The following is an 18679-nucleotide window of genomic DNA, read 5'->3' on the forward strand; positions in this document are numbered from 1 at the left end:
GGACGACGGAGGGATCTTCACGCGGGATTAAATCGGCTACACCAGAACGTTGCCTTACGTACGGCAACGTGACGTATCGCATTACGGCAAAATGGCTCTTTGTCCTGGTTTTCGCGCGGCGAGGGTGGGCGACGGCTTCTTTCAGGGTGCAACGGCAGAAAGGGATTCTGAAATATGAGTAGGAGCTGCGCCAGAAAGGTCCTCTGTACACCATGCACCTTCGAATCTTCGCCGCACAATCGCCGTAGCGCTCGATTATGCGCCGTCCTTCCTTTTTATTCGTACGACATTCGATTTTGACATTTTAATAGATGAATCGAAATATCTTTAAGTGAAATTGCGCGAACGTGGAATCAGTGGTAATTATGGAGAGATGAGGAATTTTTTGAAGTAAATTTTTATATGGAACGGAGATATAATTATATCTATATTGCTTCATTTATGTATAACTTGGTTTATTTAAAGCTGAATATGCATAAATGCTTTTTGAATCTAATAATACAATGTTAATCTTTTAACTACATATGTATATGTATATGCATGTACGTTCAGCTATATAGAGAATGGAAGAACGAACAGTAAATCTAAAAAATTAATTGCTATTGTATTAACCGAAACTCGCTTTATCTGCGAAACGGCCATCGACCTTTCCAGGCGAACATTTCGAAAATCAATTTTATCGACAACAGCTATTCGCCTTGCTTTCCAAAACGATCCCGTTTTATTTCCATAATACTCGCTGAATCTACTTCCGGTCCGGAAGAGCCATCTCGCTCGACCGCAAATTCAATACCGCCGTCACCGAGGCCTCGATAAAAATCGACGAGAACATTCCGGCCGATGGAGAGGACGGGGTTCGTCGCCGGGTGATATTACGCTCGACTACGGAAAGCTGCCGCTTCTCTGCCGGAAGGACCTCCGACAATCGAGACAATACGTGAAAAATCCCGAAGGGTGTGAGACATATCCTATAAAAAAAAATTTACCTGATTTGCATACAAGAGCCCGAAAAATATATTGAGAGAATATATTCTTCAAAGTTGCATCAACAATTGGTGAATTATCGATAATTTAATTATTCCACAGATATAATATATAAGAGCAATATTTCACAAGTATGTATTTGCAGAATGTTGTAAATGCCGGTAATATATGTACGTCGATATAAGAGCTTTCGGAAATTTATCCCCTTTTTCTTGATTTCTTTTTTCCAAAACGTCGACATAGATTTATGAGTTAAAGTTAAGTATATCGAGGCAAGAGCTTTCCTCTCTGCTTCTCTCTTTCTCTCAACTCCCAGCGCGATCGAATCTCGATGCAAGGCGTTGAACACTCAATGAACTTAAATTAACTCAAAATTGCAGCAGTTCTCACTGTTCTCAGTGTCAGGCGATATAAATTTGACCTATTTCTCAGTTCGAGTTTAATTACGATTCTCCTCTGATATTGAAGGAAACATACGAGAAATAATGGTATGAATGGTATAAAAAAAATTGGTTAATAAAATACCGCCCTAAAACGAAACTATCCAATTTTACGTGAAAGCTTTTATTATAGCGGGCGATGAACGATAAAAATCTTTCGTATTTGCTTACGCGAGTTCATCGACAACGTTGATACGATATACGCGGCGCGAGATGGAAGTTTTCGGTATATGCGTTGAACGTCGCTCGCGTATATTATCTGCAGCAGACAGTTCTCACGCGGCACGAAAGCGGAAGAGGAATAAACAATTTTTATGGGGCGAAGATAAAAATTGAAATCTCTCTCACGGGTGCCCCTTTTCATACGTCCCCGCGCCCGCTTTTCGAGCTGCTGCCGGCGAATATCGATCCTCCGTCGAGGTCGATGCACCGACGTTGCGCTACGCGAAATTCATTTTCAGGGATCCCCCGGGGGAGGCGTTCTGGAAATTCACGACTGGAAGTAACGGGACAGAGCAAAAATGTCAATCGCGATTGCGGGAAGTAAAAAGAGCCTTTGTCGCTTCGTATCGCGTCGATACGTTGAAAGGCGCGGCGATATCCCGCGCGTCTGTCGACACGCATTTCGTTTCGATTCGCCTTCCTATCGCACTTTATTGCCGGACCCGCCACATGGAGCAGGAGGCAGGAGGATTCTGGATATAAAACCACATATACGCACGCACAAAATTTGCATACAATATTTATTCTAGCAGATCACTGTGTTTTCTTTCGCCAGATTTGCTACACGGCGCTTCTGTTTAAAATACATTACGAACACGGAAAGAACGGTTTTGCTGAAGTATCTAAAAATTTAGCTAGATACAGATTTGAAAATAATTTTGTTGGACCATCAAAATAATTATGTAGAACACTCAAGCTGATTGCTAAAATGTCAAAATTTTTTACAGCGTTATCGTCACACTTCAGCAATCTACTATAATTATTTTGATGGTGCAACAAACTTATTTTCAGCTCTGTATCTGGCTAAATTTTTAGATATTTCAGCAAAACCGTTCTTTCCGTGAACATTTTACACGTTTTATGTGGTAAGCAGTTTTTATTATTATAATTATATCCAATCACCCGACGATTAATTGATAGTTACAAAGTTGCGATTATTGTGTAGCAAAAACGACGGTTTTGCGCTAAATATCGCTTTTAATTAAGCTGCTCGATGCTTCCCGAAATTCCTGGCATTTCTAAGGTATTTCATTAGCGTCGCTCGAGGACGAGAGAGCTTCAGCAGTCAAGTAAGGTTTGTTTCCTACGAGGATCCTTTGTAATAATAGTTCATGTACGGTATCATCATCTACGAAGAGCGTAAAAGCTCTTGTTCCTAGGGGCGGGAAGTATCGCAAGAAATAGTCCACCAGTCCCTTTGATAACGGAAGCAATTACGCAACGCACCGAGATAATCGGATTTGCAGCTACGCGTATATTTCTTCCAATTTATCGTCCGATGTGCTATTTAAATATCGCCTTATCTAAAGCGTCTATTTAATCTAATCTATATTGATAATTCTATGACAGATCTATGATATCATAGAAAATAATATCTGTATCGGAGACTAAACCTGAAATGAAATTAAACGAAATACAGTGAAATCACAGAATTATAAATTAGAAAAATAAATTAGATTGCTCCAAAAATAGTGCGACGTCACGTTGCGTTTCGTCCTAAACCTTATTCTAAAACAATCTAAACGCAGCTGCCTTCTGCCGTGCAGTTGCGCGTGTCAGAGTTCCAATTTTTATGGGGGAAAGCAACTTTTGTGATATATCTCGCGGGAGCTCCACGAGGAGAGAAGAAGACCCACACGTACTGCCAGCTGGGAAAACCACTCGAGGAGGCATCGTGAGCTAGGAAACAAAGCGTGAGAGCGCCGTTATTTTCGGTAGAAATTAACGGGACGGTATGCGATTATCGATTTCACCCGTGCATTCCCGCGGGATAAGTAGTGCGTAAAACGCATCGTACAACTGTACAATGTTATAAATAATAGACACTTTAAATTCTTCCAAGAATTACAATTTTATTTATTTTTAATTTGCAACTTTTAATGTCGACAGCATTTTAATCTAATAAAATTGGCATAATAAAAGGTTTCCTCGGCTTTTATATATAACTGCTTGACTTCTAACTAATACATATTTAGATAAAGAGTATACGTTAAATCGTTAATGCCGACAAAAGTTCTCTCCCAGGTCGTTTAGAGGATAAAAGATGTGTTCTTCAGAAGTCGGTGACGTCTCGTATATGTGCAGCTCGTCAGCTTGCATTATCTCGTGTGATTTGTAAATGCAACTCGAGGCAAGATCTTGCGAAAAGCATCCCCGGGCGTAAAGTGTGACGCGGATCGGCCCGTGCCGAGTTTAACATGCTCCGCTAAACGCGCGCGTCCGCTGAATAATGCACGGCTCTTTTATTCCCGTAAGCGACGTTCTCCAAGAGCGAGAGCGGACTCGCGGGGGCGTAGCTCGTGGGCGCGGCATGTTTTATCGTTCCCCATCGCTATATGAAAAAGACCGGTGTGTCCCGACAAATCCTGGTCACGCGAATAAATAAATCTTTTTTGATGTTAGACGCGACTTCGGAAAAGACTCACCGCAACGCGCCATTTCCGCGGAAGAATCGCTTTTGAAAGAGTTCGCCCAAAATATTGTAAAATAATTTACTATAAAATCACCCTCAAAGAGAAATAAATCTCTTTATCAAAAAAGTCAAGTATTAGTGTAAGAGATTAATACTTTTCGTATTAAAAATAAATCTTATATTCAGAGAAAGAAATCTTGAGCTTTACTTTGCTCAGTTTTCGTTGTTCAATTTTTTCGACATGTATAAATTTTGGCATATTAAAAAAAAGTGAAAATAACCAACGTGCCTTGCAAGACGAAGCACGAGAACGCAGGGGATGAAAACGCTCGCGCGCATAGCGAAAATGAGCGAGAACAAGAGGGCATTACGCAAATGAGGAGAGCATGGATGGAAGTGCCGGAGCCCGGGCTCTCGTTGGGAAAACAACGGTTAATGCCCGTGGGTTGTAATAGGAAAAGTGTCTCTCCTCTCTGCTGTGGAATTTTAAAAAAGGATTAAAGTCGGAATAAAATGGATCGAGGGTGGTAATGCGCGTTAACCCCCTCAGGACACTTAGATGTCTCCTGAACGTTTTAAACGTATCTTTCACATCTCCTGTCCAATTATTATTTTTAGTTATTGAAGGCACACGCTATGATGAAAGATTAATATTTTTGCAAGAAATGTTTTTACATTTATATTTTGTTGATTTACACACCGTGTTTTGCGACTCGTTTGACAAATCCCATTGACAAATACGAAAGTATTAACACCGATTTTTCTAAATAATTAAAAAATGGAGTTTTTATACGTCGCGAAACATTCTGTATTTTAATATTCTATTGTGCAATAAGAAGCCTGCAAATCGAGAATAAGGTTGAAAAAAAGAAGGTCTAGACAGTTATTCGAGCAAGTCCCGTGGCGGCTCTTAACGAATCGTGGCGCCAACAAAATATATCCGACAATTACTAATCGTTCGGTATTCGAGTGATGAAAGCGTTAAGTTCAGTTTGTTTAAGTGAGTGCGAGGGGTCCAGAATGGAAATTTGTCTATGGTCTCTGAGAGGAAGTTCAAGCCTTTGACGATTTAAGGTAGTTCGCAGAAGGACTTTCTTTCGATCTCCTGTCTTATTTCGAAGAGACGAAGAAAAATTTGTATAATATGTTGAGAATTATTTAATTCACGGAAAGTCCGCGTCGAAAGAAAAATTCTAATCCGACGAAAATTCGCGCGGTAAGCGAACGCGGTCGTTTGGAATTCACCAATTTGTTGTTCCACGTACCAATCGACGTGAAATTGACGAGCGCTATACGCTCACAATGGCTCATAATGAACGCGTCATTCCCGATGCGCTGCTGCGCGGCGCGGTGATTCAACCGGTTAACGAAGAGTTAGTTAATCATCGTGCTGCACGCGTGAGCTGCAGCCCGACGCGACGGTGAGGAAAGCCACGTGTTACCCTTGTAATGCATTTTATCACGTTGCAGAAAGGGGATTACGAGACGGGATTTTTGTTGCGTCACGTTACTTTCCTCTTACGTTACTTTTTCCGATCTCTCGTCGGCGCGAGAGCGTGACGAGAGATACGCGAACTTAAATTGAAGTTTATCAAGGCGGAAAGTTGAGTAATCCGCTTAAGGATGCGTCGGTCGAGTTTCGACCGGCGCGGGCGCGCGTTTCTCGCACCTGCTCGACGAGCGCGATGAAAAGTTTCTCCCCAATTTGTACGCCCGGGACCCACGCGTTCGAGCCCCCGGTGAAAAATCTGCGTATGGGCGACTCTCCCCGGGTTAGGTTCCTCTATAGCGAATGTAAAACTTCCCTCATTCGATTTCCTTCTTCGCAAACACGAACCGATTCGAATATTATACCTACGAGCCGCGTTCACTGCGTTTGATACGCAAATAGCAAATTTGATAAAACGATTCTATCAGAAAATGGCTTACATTTTGGGTACCAACTTCTCTATATGTCTAAAGAGGTTGAGATTCTTACACTGTTAAATTCGTAGTGTTGAATTATACTCAGTTTGAGTCATTTTTAACTATTGCTATAGGTCGCCACTACTCTTACTCAATATGTCATTAATTTAACTAAACCAATGGAGTTAAAATCATACTATTTTGTGTTAAAATAATACATTTTGATATATGGTCCGATGTATTATATATGGTAATACACATGTTCGATATATGGATTGAAAATAAAATGTTAACTAACTTGAGGTATTAATTCAAACTTTATCTTTTAATATTTTACAGTGTAAATCTGTTTTAGAGAGGTACGATCGTTTGTGTGACATTTTGATTCTTTAATACTTCAGAATTAGGACAATCGCATTTCGAAGAATCGCTTCTTGTCCTTTCTATTCATTATCCATGTATATTATTCAAATTGACTTGAAGCAAAAGGCATACGTAGCTCCAATGTCACAAATTATCATATTAAAGCATCGGTCCGAGTTACAGTCTCCTTATATCCTGGTCATTTGCTAAATTGCAGTTTTATTTCTTCGCGAGAACACTGAGTCTCTCCTCTCTCCTCCTCTCCTCTCCTCTCTCTCTCTCTCTCTCTCTCTCTCTCTCTCTCTCTCTCTCTCTCTCTCTCTCTCTCCTTTTTATTATATTAAACGTTCTTGTGATTTCTACGATTCCGACATCTAGTAGGGATATTTACATGTATCTATTTCCTCATCCAAATTGAGTCCTCTGTCTGTTCTGTGAGATGGCGAGTTTTCGGAATTTCTCAAAGCTGCAATTTATTGTCGATTAATTCTGTACAATTTGCGTTCTTTGCGAATAAAACTGTTCGTAACATAATAACTCTCGTAAGATAATAATTATGAAATGAATAGCTTAGTTTCCTGTGATTTTAGACATACAAACGATTGTCATTTCTTTGAATGACGCGAAATTTTCCACGTACTTTTTGACATACCCTTTTTAGAAGAGGATTTGTTAAGTAACGAGAATAGCGCCGTTACCTGATAAAACCTCTCAAAAAGTCGATTTAATCCCCATTCCGGTCTTTTTACCGCGCGTTTTATCACAAGACTTCGCGCCATACGACGTTATCGATCTTTTATCGGGGCTCAACGCTTCGACCGCGAAGAGAAACTCTCTCTAGAGAGCAAGCTGAAAATTTGCAGCAAATGTGCGCGTGCGGTAGTTAACGAACCGTTATTCGGTCCCACCGGTCAACGCGTCGATAAAGAGACACTCTTTGATGTCCCCACGATTGCACAACGACTATTTTTACCAATCACTTTTCCGTACTACTCGTTACTTTGTCCGCAAGAAAATAGAAATAACCGGAGACACAAGCAGACGTGTTTCGCGAAAAGCGAAAAACACAGTCGTGCGGGGGACTACAATCGTCCTCGTGGAAAATAAAACCCTTTTTGATCCTTTGAAGCGTGATACGTTGTATGTTTCACCTTTTTGATCAATGTATCGCTTTATTTTCTTTATGATCCCTCTTTCTATCGACTCTTGCATTCACTGTCCCTCGTCAACACTATAATGCAGAGTACTTAATCAAATTGTGCCATATATTATTTCTACGTGCCTACGTAAGAAATATACTTCGAGCGCACAATTGGGAATGTACTGCCGACGACACGACGATCATTCACGATTTGGAAACGACTAGATTTTGTTCTTCGCGAAGAGTTTCGGCGTAATACAAGATTTAATGCCGAAACGTGCGAGTCTCGCCGCACTTTCGAGGCGAGATAAGAACGTGTTATACGGAGGAAATGATTAGTAGTCCGCCGGTGAACTTTCCCAGGATTTGCGAGATCGCGACGCGATCTTCATCCGGATTCTCGTCATTTTAACAACAAAAAAAAAACATTTATTTTGTATGTCTGAATTGTACTAAGTGCGTTCTCGAAAACATCAATTCAACTTTAGAACGATAGGTCTGCATCCGTTCCAGACGGATGAAATAACAAGCTCGTTGCACCGAGACGCGGGATTGTAGCGAATCTTTTATGAATCCCCGCGCAACATGATTCCGCGCTCAGCCGTAAAACAGGCACTGGTGAACAGAATAGGTACCGGTATCGGTGAAGATAAAGGGAGAAATATTCTTCCGGGGTGTCGCGTACTGCGCGTACCGCGAATCGCGCGGTGCAAATTCGCGCACCACCACCGTGCCGTGTAACGGGCGAGGCGGATAAGGCGAATCCGGAATTAGATGCAAATTTCATCCGTTCCCCGGGAATTCGGGACTGCAATCGGGAGAGTGTAAAAGGTGGCGGTATGTGGTCACGTGTGCATTCGCGGTTCGAGTTTCATTTACGTGAAAGATAAACTTCGGTCGATGTTCGGCACGTGAAAAAATCCACGGATTTTCAAAACACCTATGGGAAAAGCTTGAGTAGCATTCTCGTCTCGTAAGAAAGTGCAGCGGGCTTTATCATTTATTTTATCAACGAACGTCACGCTTCCCGGATGATTACTGCCTGTAATAATGCAGCCGAATGCGCGCTTTATTGCGGCGCGATGATTATCGCGCTTCGAATGCTCGTCGGATAGCCGCAATTGTAAGTAGCAATCGCATTAGGCTGCCTACTGCGACAGTGGTACTGTGCGACTTAATGCGATTGCTTAAGCCCCGACAGTTCGATTATCCTATCGTACCTCCGCGCCGATCCTATTTGCCGTATCCATGAAACGCAAGATCCGATGTGGAGTTTGAGACAGCGAGAGAAAGAGAGAGAGAGAGAGAGAGAGAGAGAGAGAGAGAGAGAGAGCCGTCGCATACTCTCGATCCGACGGAAATGACGTTACCGTGCTGCGGCCTATTATTAATGGAAATTCAATTTCTATTGATTCAATTTCAATTTGATTGTCGAGCATCCGGTTTGTGGAAACCGAGCATCGAGCGTTTCGCGAATTGCGAATCTACAATGTAGAAGTATTTGCTTCGCATATCCGCCGCTCGTGAATACGTTTTAATAACGCATCTCGATCGGACATTGTTTCGGGCTATTGTTCCAATTTCGCACGATTTGCCTCCGGGATATCAAAAAATAGCACCTCTGAAAGTTCTCTAATCAATTGCGAGAGGGGGTTGAAAAATAACTAGCTGACAGAATATCGATCCTTTTTTTTTTTCCAACCCACATTTCTCATTTTCGCGAACTGGGACAGCTTTATCTCTTCTCTATTCTCCTGCTCCTCTACTTTTTTTTTGCAACGAAAACGATATTAATGTGACGCGTGGCGGACGATAGCATTTTGTAAAATTAAATCGCAATCCGGTCGACGTCAACTCGATAGTGCCTCGCTTTTTCCGTTCGATCAAATTCCGTGTGAAAAAAAAGCGCGATGCGGTCATGCGGAGCGATGGAAATTTTTGCAAATTGCCGGCACTCGACAATTCGATTTCGATCCTCCTGGATCGCGGGACCGGTAAACCCGCGGCCATCCAAGCGAATTTCTCGACGCGGTGGCGGCTGTAGCTTTTCGTTGAAACTGAAGGAAATTACATTGCGCGGCAAAACCTCGACCGCGAAGCTCGTTACGGTTCCCGCACCGAGATCCCGGGGAGTAAAAGGCGAGAGGGGAAAAAAAATGCATCGGTGCGCTTTTCATTCAAGAGCAGCGAGCGCTCGTCCGTCGGTGTGTGTGACTCGTTAGAAATTTTTCGCAACGAATCGCCGCAAGTTTTCGCGCCGAACATCACGGAGTGGGTTCGTAAACACGTGTGCGAGGCTTATGCACGCTCTGCGTCCATTCATTAACGCGGTTGACTATTTTCAGAACGAGAGGTATGCACTTTCTCACCCGTTGTGCGTCTGTTCCGCGTAAGTTAGTCGATCGTGAATACGCGGAACGGCCGATCGTCGCGTCCATCGCGAGAAAGTGAAGAGCCACGTTTTCCACTATTGATTTGGCGATACTTTCCGGGACAGTATATAGGCACTCGATGCCGCACTCTTGTTCGAAACTCGAACTTGCGCCCCCGCCGTCCAGCCGAAGATCGATAAAGCGCCGAGCAACATCCTGCGGAAACTGTCACATATGTCGTTCGTGTTGGAAAAATTATACCACGACCATGTACATATACCGTGATATAATCTGATCATAGACACAATTTTTCGATTTAATCTATTTATAGTATAGAACGAACAGAGTTTTCATGGATCTCCTCTCGTTATTTCCACACGTTATTTTTATTATATTTTCATGTTATTTTCCTGCGATATCAAATTGTATAAGCTCCTCGTGTCACTCTTTGTAATGTATTGTGGAAGTCGCGTATAAATAAGATCGTTATAAAAGTTTATATACGTGACGGACGATAACGATGATTGATGTCATCGATCAATTGCAATTATCGCTAACGAACGGTTCCTTTCTGTATTAGCCGAGTTATTCCTGGCGCTTCTAAACTTAATCAAGCGTGGACTTCGGTGAAAAAGCCCTCCTCTCGAGCCCGCATTGCGAGACGAATCCACTTACTCCCTTTGACTGCTTCGGCCATAGAACCATTTACTTATAGAATAATGTGAGGAATAAATCAATAAATAGTTATGGGAATTATGCGCTGTGTATGCGGTATAATTAGTATATTTTTTATCACTCGATATCGGGCGATGATACAGAAAGTGTCCCAATAACTCTTCTATTCCGACATTTTCATCTTCAATATGAAAAATACAAAAAATGTATGAAAATAAATTTTATTAATTATTAAATGATTTGAAAATACATTGCGATGCACATACGTGTTTTTTAATATAATTAACTTTTTATCGAGAGATATTAAGAGAGACCATTTTTTTATACTTATTTATTTTAATAACTTTTATGATGTTACGAATTTTGTACTTGCAGCAACAGTCAAAAATTGTGGATGAAACTATAATCTATCGCGATTAGGAATAATTTAGCTCGGTTTTGCCCGCCTCTCAACGGAAAGAACTGCCTGAGGCATTGTAATGTTTCATGGAGATACGGGCACACGTTGATAATTATTCCGTGCTTATGTTTCCAAGCACTCCCACGAAAGCCGACGATATCCCAGGAAGATTTTTATTTTCTCGAGCATTGGTACCGAGCTTACCTTTCGGAAAATCGTACATGCTAGGCAGTCTAGGCACGCCAACTCGCAAACTTATGAAATCGCACCCGCTCGTTAGGAACACGGGTGGACGATAATTAGAGAATATCGCTGTCGCGGCTAACTCGCGACGGACTACTTTTCTGCACGAACCCGGTGCGTGTCGTAATTGTTGGACGAAGACGAGAAAAGAGTGCTGCGCAATTATTCTCCAGCTGTGCAACAGCGAGCATGCGAGCATACGCGAATGAACAGAGTATGTGGAGAAAGTTACATTTGTCACGAGCGACCCTGCCAACAGCGTATAATTTTTTTTTGTAATTTTCCGAGTGATGGTCGATAAATTACTTAACATTAATCCACGTCGTTATCATCAACGATTTGCTATTTTGTTACAGATGGGCAACAGTCGGTGCCAACGCTCTGCGAACTTTCGGCACGATGCGTCGCGTCCCATATTCCCTTCGAGCTGGTGGAACACTTTTATCCTCCTGTACCGGAGCAGCTTCAGCTGAGAATAGCCTTCTGGAGCTTTCCCGACAACGAGGAGGACATACGGCTTTATTCATGTCTCGCGAACGGTAGCGCCGACGAATTTCTTCGCGGCGAACATCTCTTTCGCGCGAAGACCGTTAAGGAGCCTCTACAAATCGGTAAGACACCCCTATATCACGATCACTTGAAGACAAATTTTCTGTTATAGCAAAGGAGGTCTTATGGAACTTCGTCTGGTCTGTTTTTATCATTTTATGAACTTCTAATGTTGACTGAATTGAATATATGATTAAAAAATGATTAATCTCTGTAGAAAATTTAATAATACAGTGAGAATGTATAATAGATACAGACAAGAATTTTTATAAAAATTAGCAAGCAGTTTTGTGTTGGGGCTCTGCAATAATATCCCTTCTTTGAATTTTTATTTTAAATCAGTTTTTTTACTGATCGCTTTCTCAATATATGCACCATATTGCCATAGGATTTCATCTGAGTGCCAGCGTAAATCCGCAAACAAACGGGGTTAGAACACAGTTCAACGTCGCTGTAACCTTTGATCGGCGCAGGATTACATCATGTAATTGTACCTGCTCCTCGACGGCCTACTGGTGCGCGCACGTGGTAGCCGTTTGCCTGCACAGAATACACATGGTATGCGCATGTTAACTTTAGGAAGACTGGCATCGAGCTAGAAGAATGGAGGAAAATCTGAATGTCTAGTAAAATTTTTTCTTTTTTTTTCTTTTAAATATTTCCTACATAATCACATTGATGTGTAGTCACCTTAGACATATATAATAGACTGAACATTGGACTGAACAAAGTAATATGCTTGCTAGGACGCTTTTCTTGTCTAATTCCTTGTCTAATTTCTTGTTTAATTGTGTAGTTTGTGGGAAGAAAAAAGGTAGGGAAAGATCCTGTCCTGTAGATCTTTCGTACAGCTCCCTATTGGCAGTGTTCTATTATATACGTCTATGGTAGTCACAAATGAAATGTGCATTTCCTCATTACAGTTCTTTTTCCCCGATTGACATGGAAGGGCAGATTGTTTCAATGACGCACAATGTTTTTTTCAGCCAACGCAAGTATGTCTGAGGGCGCCGGTCAGCGAATCTCTGTCACGATTGCATCGGGAACAGCTCCAGAAGTTCGCTCAATATCTCATCAGTGAATTACCTCAGCAGATTTTACCCACTGCCCAACGGCTTCTGGACGAGTTGCTCTCGAGCCAGCCAAGCGCTATTAACAGTTATTGTGGAGCACCAGATCCGACCGCCGGAGCATCCGCTCATGATCAGACCTCCTGGTACTTAGACGAGAAGACGTTGCACGATAACATCAAAAAGATTCTCATCAAGTTTTGCGTGCCGGCTCCTATAGTCTTTAGGTGAATAATAGCGCGCTAATTGACCGAGGCGAGCGCCTTTGTCGCGATAACAGTTTCACGTAATTTATTCCGCGATATCCTTTTCAGCGATGTTAATTATCTGAGCACTACCGCACCCCCAGCCGCTTCAGAATGGGCGTCATTGCTGCGACCGTTGAGAGGTCGCGAGCCGGAAGGCATGTGGAATCTCCTTTCCATCGTGCGCGAAATGTTCAAGAGAAATGACCGCAATGCCATACCTTTGCTAGAGATCATCACGGAAGAGTGTATGGCCTGCGAGCAGATCCTTGTTTGGTGGTTTAACACCAAAGTCGCATTACTAAATGGCACGGGATATGGCAGCAAGCATAATATGAACAGCAACGTACACGCTTCTCAACACGCGTGCTCGTCCCTATGCGACGAGATTGTGGTTCTCTGGCGATTGGCCGCTTTAAATCCTGGTCTATCGCCATCGGAGCGTGAGATGTTGCATGCTCAATTTATGGCTTGGCACTTGAAGATTATAGATAAAGTGAGCATCCTACATTCCCCTTTCTTCTTCACCCTTACGACGAAGTCAAGTTTAACAAGTTTAATCATGTGTTTAGGTCGCCAAGTGTCGTGGTAGTTCCGTGCCACACAATTCGCACAATAGAAGTAACAGTTCGCAGAAGGATTCTCTGAAACATGATCTCGCAGTCTTTACCGGATTTAAGTCGGCGCTTGAGGCTTGCTACCTTGATTGGGATGAATATGTCTTGCCGGGAATCACGTATACCGTCGAGAACAATCCTATGTATCACTGTCCCTTTACATGTTTTCGGCATGCTGGGGATACAAGGACGGAAGTCAATCAGGTTGGTGATCTAAGCCGTTTTTTACAACAGCTTATAACGCTTAATTATGGCAATTGCCATATCGAGTCGAAAAAATATTAATTAAAGAATGATAAACGCGTTTTTCAGGTAAATTCCAGTTCAGCGGTATTGAATTATCAACCGCCAATTTCGCATCATCATGGTCGACGGCCGTTGAATGTCGGTCTTGTCGAGTTCAGTTACTTAGACAGACGACGACTGAATCCGCGTGAATTCCCATTGTGTTCGAGAAGCGGAGGCGGCGATGGAAATCGTAGCAGCGTTAGCTCCGAAGGTTTCTGTGAGAATGACACCGACATTCCCGATATATCTGAGTCTCAGGTTGTTCTCAGACAAGGTTGTGCTCAACTAAATAATTGCGGCGATACCGATTCGCAGGTCATTATTCTCTCATTTTTCACTCAAGTCTGTCACACGATAAACATTAGTATTGTTGCTTTTTTTTGCGCTATATTTCCCAAAATTACATTATGACAATATGTTATTTTAGGAAGGGGCTGGTAGCGAGTCATCTTCCAACAGTAACGTTAGTATGAAGAACGCTCAAGGCTCGGACAAGCATCGCTCAAACGCCTCGTCCGAGACACATAGTGATAGTAGTGATAGTAGTAATAACAAACCCGCCTGCGAAAACTCGAAACGCAGTAGGACGAATATTGCGGAGTGCCGTGATAAATCGCGTGCGGTTGTGTCCAAAGGGGTCAGTGTTAAGAACGAACAAGAATCCGATCAGGAGAAGGAAGCTGGGAGGCCGTTCAAGGACGAGAGCTCCTCATCCAGTAGTGACAGTCCTTCCGGTGACGAGTACAATGTCTACTATTACGATCCAAAAGCTGTAACCAATAATAGTGGCCTGCCGAGTAAATATGCTAAAAGCAATATGCATACCGCTACCACTCAGGATGCCAGTGTAGTTCTAAATAATTTAAAGAAAACAGAAGATCCCTGGGACATTTTATTCGCGCGGGCAGAAGGACTTTATGCTCATGGTCATACGAGAGAAGCCTGTATTATTGGAGTGCAGCTAGCCGAGGAACTTTTGGCCAATCCTCCCGATCTTATGATCGAGGGACCGCCAGTGCCGGTAAAGAACAAACGAAAAAGGGTACGTTCTTAAGATAGAGAATTCTTTCTGAAGATAGAAATTATCCGCTAGATTAAAATAAATGAAATGCTAATGAAACATGTAATTTTGGCGTTACAGCAACATGTAAATCCAGCGTCACATCAGGTAACATGTCTTGCATCAGCGACTTTAGCAAAATGTGGATTCTTGTGCACAGTACTTGCTGAGAATCCAGAATATCACAATCTGGCGTTTCGCGTGGGTCTTTTTGGCTTAGAGATGGCTAGACCACCGGCAAACACAAAACCTTTAGAAGTAAGATTAAACGGAAGATTAAACAACGAGACAAATTTCATTTTATGTCATTCGTGAAATTAATGGTTATTTTTAATTTAACTAGGTTAAATTGGCTCATCAAGAAAGCGAATTGGTAGTTTTGCTGAAAAGAATTCCCTTGGGACCGACTGAATTAGCTATGATAAAACAGAGAGCTGAACAATTGAGAGATGGAGTCATGAGATCGAGAGGACACGCGCTCTTACCTATCATGTTGGCGAGTTTTATATATGATGCACTTGATGTACCAAGTACGAAACATTCTCTTAATAATACGTATTTTAAACCTACTAATAAATATCTAATTGAATTGTATTTATATTTATATGTGGAAAAAAATATTTCTTTGTCAAACAGAGAATAGAAATATGAAATATTTCACAGGAGTAAAACTACCTGCAGAGATCGATCCGAATCTTGGATTTGACGCCGCCGTAGCTGTTTTGGGATTGAAGGCAAACGTAAGTGAAGCAGATCATCCACTTCTTTGTGAAGGAACCCGCAGACAAAGGTAACATTCATATTATTAGTACATAATATTAATGTATAATATTAATGTATAGCGTATATAATATTACATACACGTAATATGTGTACAAGCCCGCGCGCGTATATTAATGTAACAATCTTTTTTTTTTTTGTTTCAGAGGAGATTTGGCTATTACTTTGCTCGTGCATTACAAAGATGATCCTGTAAAGTTGGCCAGAATAATGGACAAGTTGTTGGATCGAGATGTTCATCAACTTATTAAGTCACCTATTCTCAGTAGTTATTACACTTCTAATCCTCCTACAAAAAGCGAAGTAAGTACTTAAGATATTTCCTGCGATACAAAGCTTGCAAAATTTGCACGTAACGTTCAATGAGACATCTTGTAAAATTTCAGATGGCACGATTTGTTCACGATGAAGAACGTTCGTCTCCTCTAGCTGGGACTGATAACGGCGGTGAAAATATCATTGGCGCAAACAGCAGGCCTCATAGCAGTACAAGTGCGGAACTAGAGGGTGGTATAAGTACATTAAATATACAACCGCAAATTGTGCAGCCACCTGTGCCTATTAGAACTAAAGAAACACGGTATGTGTTTATAGAAATATTACATGTATATTATGATGTGATATATTGTGTTGTGCATCAAGTTATATTTGTTGTTTTGCTCATCTAGATATAAGAGCAAAAGACTATATCCGTCTATTCCCAATCAACCGTCAGAAGCAAGCGCGCACTTCATGTGCGAATTAGCGAAGACTGTCTTATCGAAGGCTGGTGGTACCAGTTCAACTTCGTTATTTACTCAACCATCTACTAGTCAAAATCATCATGGTCCCCATAGAGCACTTCACATGTGTGCTTTCCAACTTGGCTTATATGCCCTCGGTCTTCATAATTGCGTCAGCCCGAATTGGCTAAGTCGTACATACTCAAGTCATGTGTCCTGGATAACCGGTCAAGCAATGGAAATCGGAGCTCCAGCAATTTGGTTCCTCATTGATAGTTGGGAAGGACACCTGACGCCACCGGAAGCTGTCAGTATAGCTGATAAGTCTTCGAGAGGTAGCGATCCGAATATGGTTAGAGCAGCAGCGGAGCTTGCTTTATCTTGCCTACCGCATGCACATGCGCTTAATCCTAATGAAATTCAGAGAGCTATATCTCAGGTATGTACAATGTAATCAGATATAATATGTACAAACAAATAGCTATTAAATCTTTTATTTTTTTCAGTGCAAGGAACAGAGCGAGGCCATGTTGGAGAAAGCTTGTGTCACTGTGGAGCACACTGCAAAAGGAGGTGGTGTTTATCCAGAAGTGCTTTTCCAGGTGGCAAAATATTGGTACGAATTATATCTTCGGGTAAGTTTGAGTGAAGCAAATTGTTACTTGGTAATACTTATATGTCGATTAATTTATTAAACATCTCTTTATACTTTTGTTTTGGTAGCAAACTCCCGGTGGAGATCAGCAGGATGAAATTCCTCATGACCCTCTACAATTGGATCTCAATGGAGTATTACTAGTTGATCCAGGACCTTCTGTTGATCTGACGAATACTCAAATGATGCCCGGACCGGCGCAGACGGTTGTCGTTACGAGCACACAACCACCTCCTCAGCACTATACTCATCCAACGATTACGACTCTGGCGCCTTTAGGTAAAACTGACGATTTTTCTTTTCTCAGAATTATCATTGAACTTTTTAAATATCATTGAACTTTTATAATGTTCTAGGAGTTGGGATGCCGTATGCCGTGAGCCCATATAGCTTTGTACATCCTCATCATTCTATCGCGACGTTCAGCGGTCCGATGCCCTCGCACAGAGTTGCTCTACCACCCGCACCGCATATGCAAATGTATCATCCATTTCCACATCATCCCGGACACCCACAACATACACCGCATCCACATCATCCATCTCCGGCCGCTCCACCCCCGCCTGGACCGTACTACACACCACAACCTCCACCAACACCGGGAACGCGCCACTTATACACGATGCAACAACCTATACCAGTAAGCATTATTCTACCGCTCATTTTTAGTCTCAGTATGTATTAGAAATATAATTTTCTATCTTTATTCAGGTCCAAGCAGGAGTAGCGGGCCCTCTTCCTGGACAAAACAGCTTACCTGGACCCGCGTTAGTTCAGACGCAGTCTATAATATCGACTGTGAGAGCTCAACCTCAGGTAATTCCCAACAATACAGTGTACGTGGTAATGTAATATATCTAGCCATGGATAAAAATTGTTTATTTTTTTTATCCTAGGTTCATAGACAAAGCCAGACGTTTAATCAACAACAATTACGCACTCTTATCTCTGCATATCGTGTAGGTATGCTAGCGTTAGATACTTTAGCTCGCAGAGTACATGATGATCGGCCTCAAGCCAAATACGCGCGAAATCCGCCCTATGGGGAAGACGTTAAGTTCTTGCTCAGAGTTGCAAAACGGCTTGGCACGCAGTATATGCATCAACTCTGCATCTGTGCTGTAAATAGCATTGTGAGTCCTTTTGTCCTTCACCATGTTGCTCTGGAAGCGGCTCAATATCTTGCTAGAAACAATCCGGCGCTCATCGTACAGCACTTGAGATCTGCCTTGGCTCCGCTAGTACACAAATGCCAGCAGATGTGAGTACCATTTTTTATTATATAAAAAGAAATAAATAAAAGATAGTTATTTATAAATCTTGTCTTGAATCAGGTTATTTAAATCTTGTCAAAAAATAACTTGTGCGTTTTGATTTTAGGTACATTCAGTGCATGCATCAAAAGCTATATCATTTAACAGCTGGCGATTATGAAGAGTTTGCCAGTATTGTTTGCGCAGCAAGGGCTGCTTTTCAAATCAATCCTGAAGGAAATACTCAGTTTAAAGAGTGGTTACAATCGATCAAAAGGTAAA

At 41.9% G+C, this 18679-nt stretch overlaps 1 protein-coding gene and 1 long non-coding RNA gene across 4 annotated transcripts in view; one reads left to right on the forward strand and one right to left on the reverse strand.

Moving 5' to 3' along the window:
* Positions 1–18679, forward strand: part of Dora (zinc finger SWIM domain-containing dorado) — a 60238-nt gene that overhangs the window by 28941 nt on the left and 12618 nt on the right. For 2 of the 3 annotated variants that reach the window (XM_071790794.1, XM_071790795.1), the window contains exons 3-21: positions 11515–11769; positions 12096–12265; positions 12694–13004; positions 13092–13518; positions 13595–13843; positions 13952–14242; positions 14355–14969; positions 15069–15245; positions 15331–15517; positions 15624–15777; positions 15914–16070; positions 16154–16347; positions 16436–16928; positions 16996–17124; positions 17213–17423; positions 17501–17784; positions 17856–17960; positions 18041–18405; positions 18525–18674. In XM_071790794.1, the coding sequence (XP_071646895.1) occupies positions 11515–11769; positions 12096–12265; positions 12694–13004; positions 13092–13518; positions 13595–13843; positions 13952–14242; positions 14355–14969; positions 15069–15245; positions 15331–15517; positions 15624–15777; positions 15914–16070; positions 16154–16347; positions 16436–16928; positions 16996–17124; positions 17213–17423; positions 17501–17784; positions 17856–17960; positions 18041–18405; positions 18525–18674 (4924 nt within the window). The remainder of the gene's footprint in view (positions 1–11514; positions 11770–12095; positions 12266–12693; positions 13005–13091; positions 13519–13594; positions 13844–13951; positions 14243–14354; positions 14970–15068; positions 15246–15330; positions 15518–15623; positions 15778–15913; positions 16071–16153; positions 16348–16435; positions 16929–16995; positions 17125–17212; positions 17424–17500; positions 17785–17855; positions 17961–18040; positions 18406–18524; positions 18675–18679) is intronic. The other variant, XM_071790796.1, reaches the window with a different exon arrangement.
* LOC139820495 (uncharacterized) overlaps positions 1–18679 on the reverse strand; it is a 50862-nt gene that overhangs the window by 17545 nt on the left and 14638 nt on the right. The window lies entirely within an intron of this gene.

This window comes from Temnothorax longispinosus, chromosome 10 (assembly GCF_030848805.1).
Source record: "Temnothorax longispinosus isolate EJ_2023e chromosome 10, Tlon_JGU_v1, whole genome shotgun sequence".
NCBI lineage: Eukaryota > Metazoa > Arthropoda > Insecta > Hymenoptera > Formicidae > Temnothorax > Temnothorax longispinosus.